Raw genomic sequence first — 13,677 nt, forward strand, 5'->3', positions numbered from 1 at the left:
TAAATCACCATTGGGACCGGCATTATTAAACCTACTATCCTAACTTGTGCACTGTTCACTTTAAAAATTAATATAAAATCTCCTAATTAATTTCATGAACTAAAATTGTTGAATACTTACCAATGCTCCTAGAAGTGCTTGAGAGTGTGATATTTCTGGAAACATTCCCTTTTGTGAAGTGCCATTACACAGAACTTGCAATGTAGACAGTCATACTCCATTTTCTTTTTTTGTGAACTGTGCAAACACGGCATTGCCTAGAAGGATGCTTACCCTTGGAATGTTCACTCTTCACAAAACTCTTCACAATTTTCACGAGGGTATGTTTCTGCATATCACCTGAGAATTGCCCTGGTGGGTCCACATGAGGCCTGCGTGCGGTGGGAATTGACGGACCCGGTCACACTAAGTCTGTGTCTGACTCTGGTTCTGCCACCACCATCTGGTCTGTAGCCCAGGCCTTTGCCACATTCATCAGAAAAGCTTTGTATTTAAATTCTGAATCAAGGTTTAGATTTTTGTGCTTCTTTTTTTTGCTGTCCCCCGCCATCTTACTTACCGCCATTTTCGTCAGAGCTACTGTCACTTTTAGTGTCACTGCCACTGTCTGAGTCACCATCACTACGCGTCTCACAAGGAACATAAGCTATCTCATTGGAGAAAAATTTGTCCTTGATGCATACCCCACCACTAACTACTGGCTGGTACAAACAAGTTGAAGACAGGCAAATCATTTTCCGTTAGAGGGAGTTAAGAAAACAGCTAGGTCATGTTACTGAATACTAAGCAAACATTCCAGAGTTTTATGGCTCAGTATCTATTCAGCTGCGTGGCAAAATAGCAAGGTATAGTGTGTTGCAACCTAATGTGTCCTAAAATCATGAAATCATGCGACTGGTCCACCACGTTTAAAAGCCAAAAGCATGATATCATGCGACCGGTCCTCAATGTGTTAACACCTCAGTGTGAACCATGCAGAAACACCCCATTTCCTCTGTTGCATGTGTAATCATTGCTGCAGGATCACGTTTACTAAGCTGTTGCCCAGAAACAGGTCTGGTGTAACTGCCCATCTCATGATCATTGCATAGCAATGGTACTATACACAATACTATTAACTGCATATACACCCATGTTGATTAATCTCATACCTTTATAAGTTTTGCTACAAATGTCTTTCCTGACCCAGGGGGTCCACGTAACAATATCACCAGTCGGGCAGGTCGAGTTGCTCGGCCAGGAGGACACAGCAAATCTTCCACTAACACAGCCCGCACTTGGCTTTCAGATGGTGGAACAGGTGATGCGAAGGTTGGTGGTGGAGGGGCATCAGGTGGAGCAGGGAAGTCTCCATGACTGCTAAAATGATGAATGGTTTTTCAAAAGAGGACAACTATAACAATTTCAATTATTATAACAATGCTGTCACTTACCAAGACTGTAGAAAGGCATAAAACAGTGTTGGTCAAATGCACTTTGCAAAGTCCTCAACATGTTATGGTGATTACCTCCAAGGAAGATGTGTAACATGCCATTAATTCTTTCTGTACTAGAGGTTTACTCCTTAACTGCAAGTACAGGGCTTTAAACAGGAGCAACCATGGTAAAGTATACTTAAAGTGGACGACCAGTTAATACTCTAACCATGTGACATCACCGAAAATATCATTGATATTGGTACCCACAATCTACATCATCGTGTGTCAGATACCGTGCTGCTGTACTCAAAATTGTGAACCTGATGGAAAACTGTCATCCTGGATCTTATCCTGAAATCAGCAGTTTTGTTGATATTGTTATGACAACATTTTTTATGCAAATCACTGTTTTCATTTCTGATAAATAATTTAACTAAGATGACTGATACTGGATGCGTACATCGTTTATCAAATGATGGCAACAACACTGAAACAAATCAGAGATTGAACAATTCCAGAATATGAGGTCACTCCTTCATATACTGGCAAGAATTATGAAGTTATATATCAAACCAATATATATTCTACTGTGTACAGGTGAGGCTAAACTCAGCACATGCATGCATGCACTCCCCTCCCTTCTCACAAACTCCATTTAACCTGAGATGTTTTTGGTTTATATCAGTCTCTGTAGATGACATGGCAGATCAGAATACTAAAATAAGCCAAACCTCTTGCTTCCACATCTTTTCCAAAACCACATTCACAAACTGCAAAATCTACAATGCTGCCAACAACTTCAGTTGACGTCTTGTTAAATAAATGAACAATCACTCAATCAATCAACAGACATCACTTTAGTATTACCAGTAACACATTCATGGAGAAGGAAGAAGTCTCAGCAGCTCAATATCACTTTAAATATATGATACACATAACGTACATGTGACAAGCGGAACAAGACACCACAGAGAAAACTAGTCAATTTATGCATGCTCATGGTGTTTTTTGATAAACAGAGAACTGCACACTCAGAATTTGTTCTCAAGAGAAAACTGTCAATGAGCCACACTACCTTGAAGTTCTATAGTGTCTGAGGGAAAAGTTGAGGCAGGAAACACACAAGGGGGCATTGCACCAAGACAATGTACCAGCTCACACTACAGTAGCAGTGAAGGCAGCTTCTGACACAAAAATGGATCCACCTAACAGAACATCCTGTTCACTATGCTGATTTCACTCCGTGCGATTTACATCCCCAAATACAAAAGCTTGGCTGGAACGGATGCATTTTGGGTCACTGAAGAAGGTACAGAAGCATATACCATATTCAGTAAAAATGATATCAGTAGACACAGTTTAGGAATTAATCCATGTGGCAGAAAAGACTAGATTCAAGAACAGCTGCCACAAGAAACCACTCTGAAGGTGACAACAGCATGTCGAATTCCTACATAAATTTGTTAACTTCGTTATTTATTTCACATACACTCAACATTTCTGTCTACATTTGCATTTGAATCTTTTAACTAAACTTTCAAGTGGTATGCACAGAACTGATTGAAAATGTGTGCCTGTCTGCTTTCAGTTTAAGGGCTGGCATGGTCCTACAGGCAAATCAGAACACGAATGTTGATTCCGTAGCTCCAAATAGCTCATGTAATTCAATATATACAGCACACGATCCTCAGTCCCATGAAATTGCAGGTTCTGAATGCTATCATTACAGAAAATTGAGTAATGGCTTTTTGTTCAAGCAAATACAACGCATGAAGTACTTAAAAGAGATCACTGCTGTAAATATGGACAATGGGTAAACAGGCAATAACAACATGTGACTGGCCATAATCCATGGTTACACAACCACTAACAACAAACAATACTGTCAACACTCATGCTACATCAGTTACTGAAATATAAAATTAATACATGACATGCAACTTAAGACTGTTGAGAGAAGACACACACACACCAAAAAAATAGTAGAATAGAGTCTTCAGAGAAAACCTACCAATTATTCTGTTTACCAAAGTTTAAGAAAAATCACAAGAATTCTTAATGTAACAACAAGTAAACCAAACAAAAAAAGTTAGGAACATCTTGAGATGCCCATCATGTAAGTAAAAATAAGCATTATTTCTGTGTGAATGGAAGAATAACAATTAAGAACAAAATGGAAAAGAATTTTGACGTTTGCTTTTACAACAAGCAAGTCTGCTTGCCTCACATTTTTGCAACATTCTACCAATGAGGTTAGCAGCATCTTTACTTGTTTAGTTAACCGATGCAGCAACTCCCACTGTCTTCTACATAACTTCCACAAACCTTTTCACTATCCCGCATACATAGTAAATACAAGGAAGCACTGTGACCATGAAAAAACTGATCTCAAAGATATTGGCAGATTTTCATGTTTTATTACAAAAAGAAGTGGTTCCTGGTATTGTCTGTGTGAACACGCACACATGCTTGCTCTCACAACTCCAAGCTGCTCGAATTGGTCTTCAGGCAACTCAAAATGAACTCTCATCTCAACTGAGAGTGCCTGGACAGTTGGAGGAGTTTTATTCATATTTGGTAATCATGAGTCTATCCATCCCAGGTGGGTGACTGGTGAATCTGAATATTAAATGAAATTAAGGGCCCAGCAGCTGGGCCACAAAACACATGACGATTTTCTCAAAAAAGTCTTAAGAATTTTCATTAATTTTCAGTAATGTATGAGACCATATACCTACACAGTGGTATCTTCAGGAAAATACAAATACACACACTAGAGGCCCAAATATAAAATGTCAATTTTCTCGAAACTGAGTTGACCGGTCAGATGAATTTCATGGCTGTTCAGCATTCACAAACCAAGAGTGGTCTAGCGTGCAACATCTGATTTTGTTTCCAAAATGATGTATATGAGAAAGTGTCTTTGCACCAATTTCTTGATCCAGTCAATGTGTAGGCAGGGAATGGCACTACATNCTTGTTTCCAAAATGATGTATATGAGAAAGTGTTGAAACGTGAATACGTCTTGGAGACCGAAATTTGGTTTTGGGTAGGACGTACCAAATTAAAGAGACTATCACAAATATATCAAATGAATATGTATATATTAAATAACAAATACAAATACAACCTAAGTACCTGGAGGTAATAAGCCTCCAAGAATCACAATCGTACCGACCAGAAAAGGTGAATTGACTGCACAGTTCAGGGTCCCACAACAGAATGGATCACTCGCGTTGGACCTCAGCAGACGGGAATCAGGAAGTGGAACATTGGAAGGGGTAAGTAGTAAGAAAGGGGGTGGGGGACGCCCTCTGACGTAACGTAGACCCGGCGTTACAGTGTCTTTGCATCAATTTCTTGATCCAGTCAATGTGTAGGCAGGGAATGGCACTACATGCTATCTTTCAACATATATATTTTTTATTAGTCGGGCTGGATTTTCAGTAAGACAATTTAAGGGGACATACTAGCTACACCACAAATGATGTAACATAAAAGAAATCACAGTACTTGAAGACTGCAAGAATTGAGAAAAACCACAAAACACACCAACAGCACTACAGCAAGGCATTAAAATGAATGTACATATGCTATACCACAATAATAAATCATTATTTTAAAACAGTTCTGTTTGCTTCAGTGTAAAATGCTGTTGTCTGGACTACAGCTTCCTTTGATTTATTTCTCTCAATCAGGTGGTCTACCTTTGGGCCTACTTCATAATACACATCTATATGAATAATCTTAACATTTTCATTTGTGTTTATTTCTAGACAAATTACTGGCAATCATAAATGTCTCCAAACACATTTATATTGATGCCGGAGAAAGGACTTGACGCCACGGCCCCATACCAGCAATTGGCGGGAAGAACACAAGGATCGACGACGTCAGGAAGTTCAAACCACACTTCAGATGCTGTTACGTCGATATAAGAAACATCTGAGGAAGTTAAGAATCAAGAATTGGGTCTTATGGAGGGGTAGGCCCCCCCCCCCAAAGCGGAAGAAAGAAAACGGCCAGTATGGGAGGAACCAGTAACGTAGAAGTACCGGCCTCCCCGCAAGGGTGAATGAAGAAAGATTGGAAGGATGAATGTACATAAAAAATCGAACCGACAAATTCTCGGCTATGGGAGTGCTTGGGGCGAGCACCACTGAAGAAAGGGGCGGATACGGTTAGGCGAACAGCGCACAAAGATGCCAGCAGAGACCAAGACCGAATGCAGACGCTGTCAACAGAACACCGCGGAATCGAAACCGAGGGAGAAACTTTAGGCTGTTCAGGGACGAACAACCTTTAGAAGGGAGCAATGTAACGTGTCTGGAATCCAGAAGAGTCACTTCTGGATTCCCAACACGTTACATTATATTAGCAGTTATAAAACTGAAGATTATAGATTATATTGTGGCATGCAGACCTAGAAGCAGATATACAACAGCTGTTGATAAGTAACGGCTTCACAAACAAGCACGTTTCCATGGCAACAACTGCAAAGCAATAACTGAACAGTGTTTTCTGTGCAGTCTATGCCGAGATGTTATAAGCAGGATAGTTAGTGAGAGTCAGGTGAAACCTGTGTGGATGCAGGGTTGAATGCCTCCACCACAGACCTGAGTAGCAGGAGGCTACAAAAAGGCAACCAAGTACATGGGGACATAACTGGGCCACTCAGTCACTGGGGGATATAAATATGAGGGCCTGGCCCTCTGGGTTGGGAGAGTCTCAAATCTGAGACAGTAAAATGTGGTCATGAGTTCCAAGGGACATGGACATGAGAATGACTGCACTGGGGAGGGCCATAGCAATTGCAAATGACAGACCCATCCTCTCTGATGAGAGGATGTTACATAAGGATTATGACTGCTTGTGTTCAGTTGAAAAAAGAAATTACTGATCATGTCACGGGGCTTGCTGTCAAAATGAATTGAATTGTGGTAAACTGCCAGTCGTAAAGTAACTCTGACTCTCTGTCAGTTGAATTGATTTAGTTGGGTGATAAGTGACTGAATTAGTCAAGTCAATGAGTTTGAGAAGTGCTAGGGATCAGTCACTTTCAGAAGAAGCTGGTAGCTGAAGCTGGGGATAATTCAGAATCCAGAACAAGGGGAACATTCACTGGTGGAAGCTGCTACCAAGCAACAGCTAGTGAAGACACAACTGTGGACACTAATGCGTGCGTGCATGTGTAATAATGAATGGTAAAGTGTAGTCATACACTGTATCTAAGAGTCCAATAAATCCAATTACCAATCCAAACCCTGTCTACAGTCAGTCTAACACAAGACTATTTTATATTTTCTCTCAAGAATGCCCAACAGATGAATATGCAAAATAGGGGCGGGGGAATCACACAGATTTCTCTGAAGACTCTTTTATCTTACCACTGAGATGAGCATAAAGGTTTCCTGTGTCAGCACCTACCTGTCTTCCTTCTTATTACTTTCTCTGTAGCGTCCACTACTGCTTCCTTTGTAACTGTCTCTGTCCCCATCTTTCTCCCTATCTCGACGAACCCAACGATCCCCTCCGCTGTTTCTGTATCTATGGACATTTACATAACAACAATGTCACTATTTTTACCTTAACTGCACGTCCCCTGCTCCAGGCAGGCCAACTTCAAAGGTGAAGAAGCATCTTCTTGAATTCCATTTCATGAACATTAACAACTAAAAAAATGGCTGAGTAGTTACAAAATAACATTAACGAAAGTATCCAATAATGCAAAATGAGATAATAAAGCAAAACTTAACATAAAGATTCATGGCAAAGGGAATGTGATTATGGCATGAATGAAATTGTATTAGTAGTCTGAAGGGAGAATCATAAACAAAAGAAATATAAAAAAGCATGACAAAGAAACTCTCAGTTATGTAAATGATGCTGTAATATTCAGTACATGCATATTCACTGCTTAGACTTCAAATACAGGCCTAATTATAATGCCAGGGTTTTAGCTGAAGAGTTACACTTTTGCATTATCTGAAAAAGAAAACCATACTTTGGAAAGGAAGAATATGAATATTTTACAGTACTATTACTAGATTCTGAGCATATGACACTATGTACATCAGCATTCAGGGGTAAAGGAACTAAATACATAGGACAGAAAAATCTGAGTAGGCTGATGCCTGAGGACAGCGACAGAATCTAGCTTCCAAACCTAGCACTGTAAATAATAATAATAATAATAATAAAAAAAAAACAGGATGATGGATAATATCCAAAAATTCAATAATTGTATTAATATTATATCATCACAAACTTCTAGATCTTAAGTCACAAAAATCCCATTTCCTTTTTTACATTCTTTTTGAGACAGTGCAACATCTTGTCAGGGTATTTTATCACTTTTGTGGTAGGCATCTGAATGAGTTTGAGTTCTCATTACCATGTCCAGTACACCCTCTGGGTCTTTCTTTGGCATAACACTAATCTTCATAGATGAGGAACTGTGTCACATTCAACTATGACTTATGGCTCATGATGTCAGTTATCTCACTCCTTTATCTGTAGTTCAAAAGAAGAATCTTCTCTGGACTGCTGAGTTGAGGCATAAAAAACACTGCATAAGACAAATCACACTGTTTGACCAATTTATTGTCTTAATGATCATCAAGAGAGTTCATATCACATGTATCGGTACTATAATCAATGATACACTTCAGCTTCACCTTTGTTGTTTGCTCCTTTGCTCAGGGTATCCAGTGTCTGCTGTGTGGGGAGCTGACACCATCTTTAGCAATAGCTTTCTTGGAAGCTGAGGAGAAGCATCTTGCTTCCAATGAAAAGTAATCTCCACTGTATTTTGCTTCTTACATTCTTCAATGTGGTAGCATAGCTGGCAAGGCATTATCCTTTATGAGAAGGGCCATTTAAATTCCCGTAATGGCAGCAGGCCGGAGTTAATTTAAATGTCTGCCATTGTAGAGTATTAAAAACTGTAAGCATGTTACTGAAAATGCTGTGATTTCTACAATTTTTGTGATAAACGAAAGAAATAAACGCTGCTTTTATCTAGAATGAATATAGAATCAGATATTGTAATTTACAGATTTTAAAATCTGTAAAAATTGTTACATTGATTCCAAAAAAATATTTTCCCAATTTTGAGCATCTGTCCACAAATATGCATACAGTTTATGCACAAAACGTTTCTGCAGTATAAATGCATGCTGCTGACATCCTGTCTTACTAAGCCTTATCTGGCAAAAGGGGAGGAAGTTTATGTTTGCATTGCACATTTTCCAGTCATGTCGGAACCTTTCTGTATGCACGAGTGTGGGCAAAGTCTTATCGTACTTTGTCCTTCAGAAACTCTGACTGTGTATATCTCGGACTAGGCACACAGAGGTACTGTTCTAGGAATAGCCCCCTTGCTTCCTCACCACTTTCACAGTCGTCTGTACCGCATTCTGAATCGGTGTCATTTATCAGCAGCCTCTAAATTTCGGCTTCTTCCATGCGAAATGAGTACATGGTGGATAGTTGAAAATGTGATGTCTTATAAACGTTACAATTAGAGGAGGCCACTCAACATTACTGGCCGATTTCCTCTAATACGAGACTGAGGTGTCATGTGTGCTCTTCACGTGGGAAACAGTTACATCCGGACAAAGTGCATGAATTACGTCGGACTCTGCATTCAGTTAGATGACGCAGGAGGGAAGACTGTCTACTTATAAAGCGGGTGCCCAAAAATAATGTAAGTAGAACACGAATTTCTATCTTAAAATTAGATTTTAAAACACTGTGTGCACGTGTGGACTGTGTGTTCCCATACTGTGTCGCACGGCCACTCACCTATACCTTAAAGGTCTCCATACAGTGTCGCTATGCTCTTAAGGTTATACTACAACCCAGAAGGTCCCAGGTTCAATTCCCGATGAGGTTACTGGATTTTTCAACTGACCTAATCCTTCCAGCCAGATTATGGCCAAGGTGTCTTTTAACAGAAATTAGTACCTGGCATCTTTGCCCTCTTCCTGGGAGTAAAGGGTGGCTGGTGCATAAGGCTGACAAACTCACGGTCATCTGTGAGCTGTCTGTCTAGAAAATGTAGAAACCTCAACATCTCACAACCTTATGGGCCTCCATGGGGTGTTACAGGGATAGCTTTCCCTTTACACATGTTGATGCTCTTGTCCAATAGGGGTTATGTAATTTCAACACCATTTTTGTTAACTGTCACAGTAAAAATGCTAGTGTGATCTTAATAGGGCACAACTGTTTGCTAGTACAAGTATGTTTTGTGCCTGGTTTTGGCAACTCTTGCACAGATACTAAGTGGTCAACCACTATCTTTGTAAGGTCGGGGTTACAAAATGCTGTCGGTATCAAGTTGGAAACTGGCTGTCTTGAAATGTGATCTGCGTTGCAGGATTGGCAATAAGGGATGACATGATGGGATGACAATTGCTTTTAGAAAATCCTGGCTAATGTGAGCCAATGAAGATCTGAAATATCTCAGCCAATGACTTCTATCGACAACTTCAATAGACTTCAATTGGGCATAAAATTGTTGTCATTTGTAGCTTGTGCAATTTCCTGTTCTTCTGATGATCTTAATTCATTGCCATGGCAGTGCTTTGGCAGAACCCGCAATCAAAGGTGATGCTGTACAGCAGAGATTGGATGTGACCTCGCAGCTGTCATATCTCATGAGTTGTTTGAGGGGTTGCTTTCTGTGGGGTCTGCTATGAGGCTACATAACGATATGTAATTCAAGCTTTCAGGGAGTCAAGATTTTGTGTGGGTGGGCCTGCAGGCAGTCAGTACTAGCCAATGATGGACACAGGAAAGAGGAGGCAGACAATGGCCATGCGCTGCAGTAATGTAGAGCTGAGTTGTGACACAGTCACCAGCCACTAAGGACATGAACACAGAAGCATGGGAATCTATGGCATTGGGAGGCATTACCAAGCAAAGCCTAGTGAAGATACAGCAGACAGCAGTGCATGCTGTAGTGATTTGTTTAGTGCATAGATCCACAAAATTGTTATAGTTAATTGCAGTTACAAGTTTAAAGAATCAAATAAATCTGATTACCAATTCAAACCCTGTGTCTAGTCACCTACCATGTAACAGTATGCTTGAATATAATTTCCATACTCTTCTTCAGCAAGCAGAAAGTGACAGGACTGAATATGTGATACTCCACTACATTCACCCAACTAGACAACAACATTGCTTCTTACCAACATAACTGCACCACAAAATACATGTTCTATATGTGCCGAAAGCTTGCAGTTCAATCATGCATATCTGACATTAATGCAAATTAATTATAATTATCAACATAATTCTGCCTTTTAACTTCTTACCTGTCTTCTTCCTCCCATTTGTCCTTCCCTCTGTCCTCCCGTCCAACATCTGAATCCATCCGACTGCCATGTTCTCGCTCCCACCGAGACTCTCGTTTACCAAATTCTGATCCAAACAACAAATTACAATTATGCTACAGGAAGTTACAAGTTAAATCACGGTGTATGACATTAGTCAGAGCTGTCAGAGGGAAATACAAGATACTGTATCACAGTTACATGCATTTTAAAATTTGTGGTATGTAGAACTATTGCCAACAACTGTGTAAACAGTTGACAGTACAACAGCCGCTGTTTGGGAACAGCTCTGTGGACACATTGTTTCCCTTGGCAATGATAGAACATGCAATAATGGAAGAGATTTCCTGTGCGGTCCATGCTGGGGCTACATAACAAGGGCTAGTAGTTCAGTGGTAGTAGGTGAACAATATTAAAATGGATCTTAGGAAGATAGGATGGGATGGTATGGATTGGATGGATCTGGCTCAGGATAGGGACCAGTGGAGGGCTCTTGTGAACATGGTAATGAACCTTCATGTTCCATAAAATGCTGGGAAATTCTTGAATAGCTGCAGATTTGGCTTCTTCTCAAGAAGGCCTCAGCTCCATATGCAAGGAGTTCAGTGGTTGGTTGAGTCAGTTGAGAGTTACAGTTGTGAGAAGCGGTGAATGAGGTGGGGGACAGTTCGGGATCAAAGAGGAAGGGGAATGTCCACCACTATAAGCTGCTACCAAGCAACAGCTACTAAAGACTGAGAAGATGTTATGTGTGCTGTAGTTACAAATATCTTTAGAGTGTGTAACTCAGTGAGACTATTGTAGAGATTTGTAGTTATGTTCTGTAAGTGTTCAATAAATTTGATTACCAATACATACCATATCTATAGTCATTTGATCACATGACAATATACAGAAACAAGACACAGCAATCACCATATCATCTAGGAACAGTTGCAAGGGATTCAAATTTCCACACTATAAAAACAGAATTTTTTTGTTTTTTTTTTGTGTACTGTTTTCTGGGATACAATGCATGGACTCTGTTGAAATTCAACCAGTTCTTTGGAAGAACATGTCACCTCCATCTTCATGGCTGAAGAGGGGGGGGGGGAACACACATACAGCAACCATGAAGCAGGAAGTGCTGATAATATTCAAACATGGGCGCCTCCATGATAGAAGTTCTTGACTTAACTTGGTTCATGAAACCCTATAAAATTGCAATCCCTTTACTTAAAGTATATACTGCATCAGAAATTTATAACTGTTAATAGATTTACTTATAATCTGGAACATAAAAATGTGAAATGCAGTATATCCTGTGCTGAATGAATGAATGAATGAATGAATGTAATGAAATTCAATGAAGTTCAAATCTCTACCTCTGTCTTGGTCCCAGTTGTTTCTTCCCCAGTCTCGATCTCGATCACGTTCCCGATCACGGTCTCGTTCACGATCACGATCACGGTCTCGGTCTCTTTCTCGGTCTCGATCTCGATCTCGGTCCCGTTCTCGATCACGGTCTCGGTCTCTTTCTCTGTCCTTGTCTCTCTCTCTGTGAGATTTGTCATCCTTATCACGGCCACTTCTGAATGGAGGGTCATCTCTTCTCCAGGAGTCTGAAATGAAATAGAACTTAAGATATAATCCCGTACTATTAACTTTGTCAACACCTATACACTCATGTGACACACGGTTTAGACAAACAACAACTGCTGCTGCTGCTGCATGCTGGTCTGTCCACCATGCCATGTGTCTGAGTCTAAGGACCACATCTCTTCAATTTCAGAAGCTGAATGACTTGTGGCAGGCTCTGAGACTACTTCCTTGTACATGTCACTGTCAATTCCAGGACCCAATATCTTCCCAAGACAATTATTTTTTCTAACTACTATAAACACGTCTTTAATTTACTATTTATTTTGTCATCTCAGTGATGAATGTACTGAAATTTTAAATCACATTTATCATCAACACTCCCATCTTGTGGAGCGTGGACAGTGCACTTGGTATAGCAACTAGCTATGAGCGGAATAGCTGAGGGATCAGAATTTGAGTCCCATTAGGGGTGAGAGTTTTCTCTTCCCCACATCATCCAGACTGGTTCTGGGGCCAACCCAGCCACCCATCCAATGGGTATCGGCAGCTCTTCCTCCTGGAGTAAAGCTGCCAGGGCGTGAAGCTGACCACTCACCTCCAACTAATACCAAGGTCAAGAATATGTGAAGCTATGCACCCACTCCCCCACACACCTTCATGGTGTAATGCTAAATTAGTTAAGCACAGGGATACTTTTACACTTCCTTCCTGTGTGACAAACCTTATGTTAACACTTTGCGGACCGGTGGCATATTATTATGACTTTAGGACACATTATGTTGAAACACACTACACCTTGCACTGGCGCCAGGCAGACGCATGACTGGTGCGTGAAAGACCTCTTGAATGTTTGCTTCGTAGTCAGTATCATGACCCCGCTGTTTATGACCCAACTGTTTTCCTTTCTCCCTCCAAAAGAAAATGCCTTTGTTCATCTTCCAGCTGCATGCACCAGGCAGGAAGTTACTAGTGCAAAATGGATCAAGGTAGGAAGAGGTTGAGGTCCAAGCGTTTTCCCGGAGAACAAGAAATATCTGACTTGTTCTCCGATGAGCTATCTGACATCCCTTGTGAGTCTGCTAATGATAGTGACTCACAATCTGATAGTGAGTGTGGCAGGGGCGAACAAAGAATCGTGGCCACAGGCAGTGAAAGCGAAAGTGAAAGTGAAAGTGACAGTAGCTCTGACGAAAGTGCGGGTAGAAACATTGCGGGGACAGCCACATGGGAAAAAGTAGACAAAACGCCTGCTTTGGGACAGTTTACTGGAAATCCAGGGGTGAAGCAAATTTCATCGGACCCAACGCAAGTGTCTGAAGTAGGGGAACTGTTT

General features: G+C 40.6%; 1 protein-coding gene across 9 annotated transcripts in view; it reads right to left on the bottom strand.

Annotated features, from left to right (window-relative positions):
• The window catches only part of LOC111871718 (YLP motif-containing protein 1), a 120,207-nt gene that overhangs the window by 43,582 nt on the left and 62,948 nt on the right, over positions 1–13,677 (bottom strand). For 7 of the 9 annotated variants that reach the window (XM_023865003.2, XM_023865002.2, XM_023865005.2 and 4 more), the window contains 4 exons: positions 12,128–12,364; positions 10,746–10,851; positions 6,847–6,966; positions 1,152–1,359 (listed from right to left, as the gene is read on the bottom strand). In XM_023865003.2, the coding sequence (XP_023720771.1) occupies positions 1,152–1,359; positions 6,847–6,966; positions 10,746–10,851; positions 12,128–12,364 (671 nt within the window). The remainder of the gene's footprint in view (positions 1–1,151; positions 1,360–6,846; positions 6,967–10,745; positions 10,852–12,127; positions 12,365–13,677) is intronic. The other 2 variants (XM_023865004.2, XM_023865006.2) reach the window with 2 other exon arrangements.

Source organism: Cryptotermes secundus, unplaced genomic scaffold (assembly GCF_002891405.2).
Source record: "Cryptotermes secundus unplaced genomic scaffold, Csec_1.0 scaffold514, whole genome shotgun sequence".
Classification (NCBI taxonomy): domain Eukaryota; kingdom Metazoa; phylum Arthropoda; class Insecta; order Blattodea; family Kalotermitidae; genus Cryptotermes; species Cryptotermes secundus.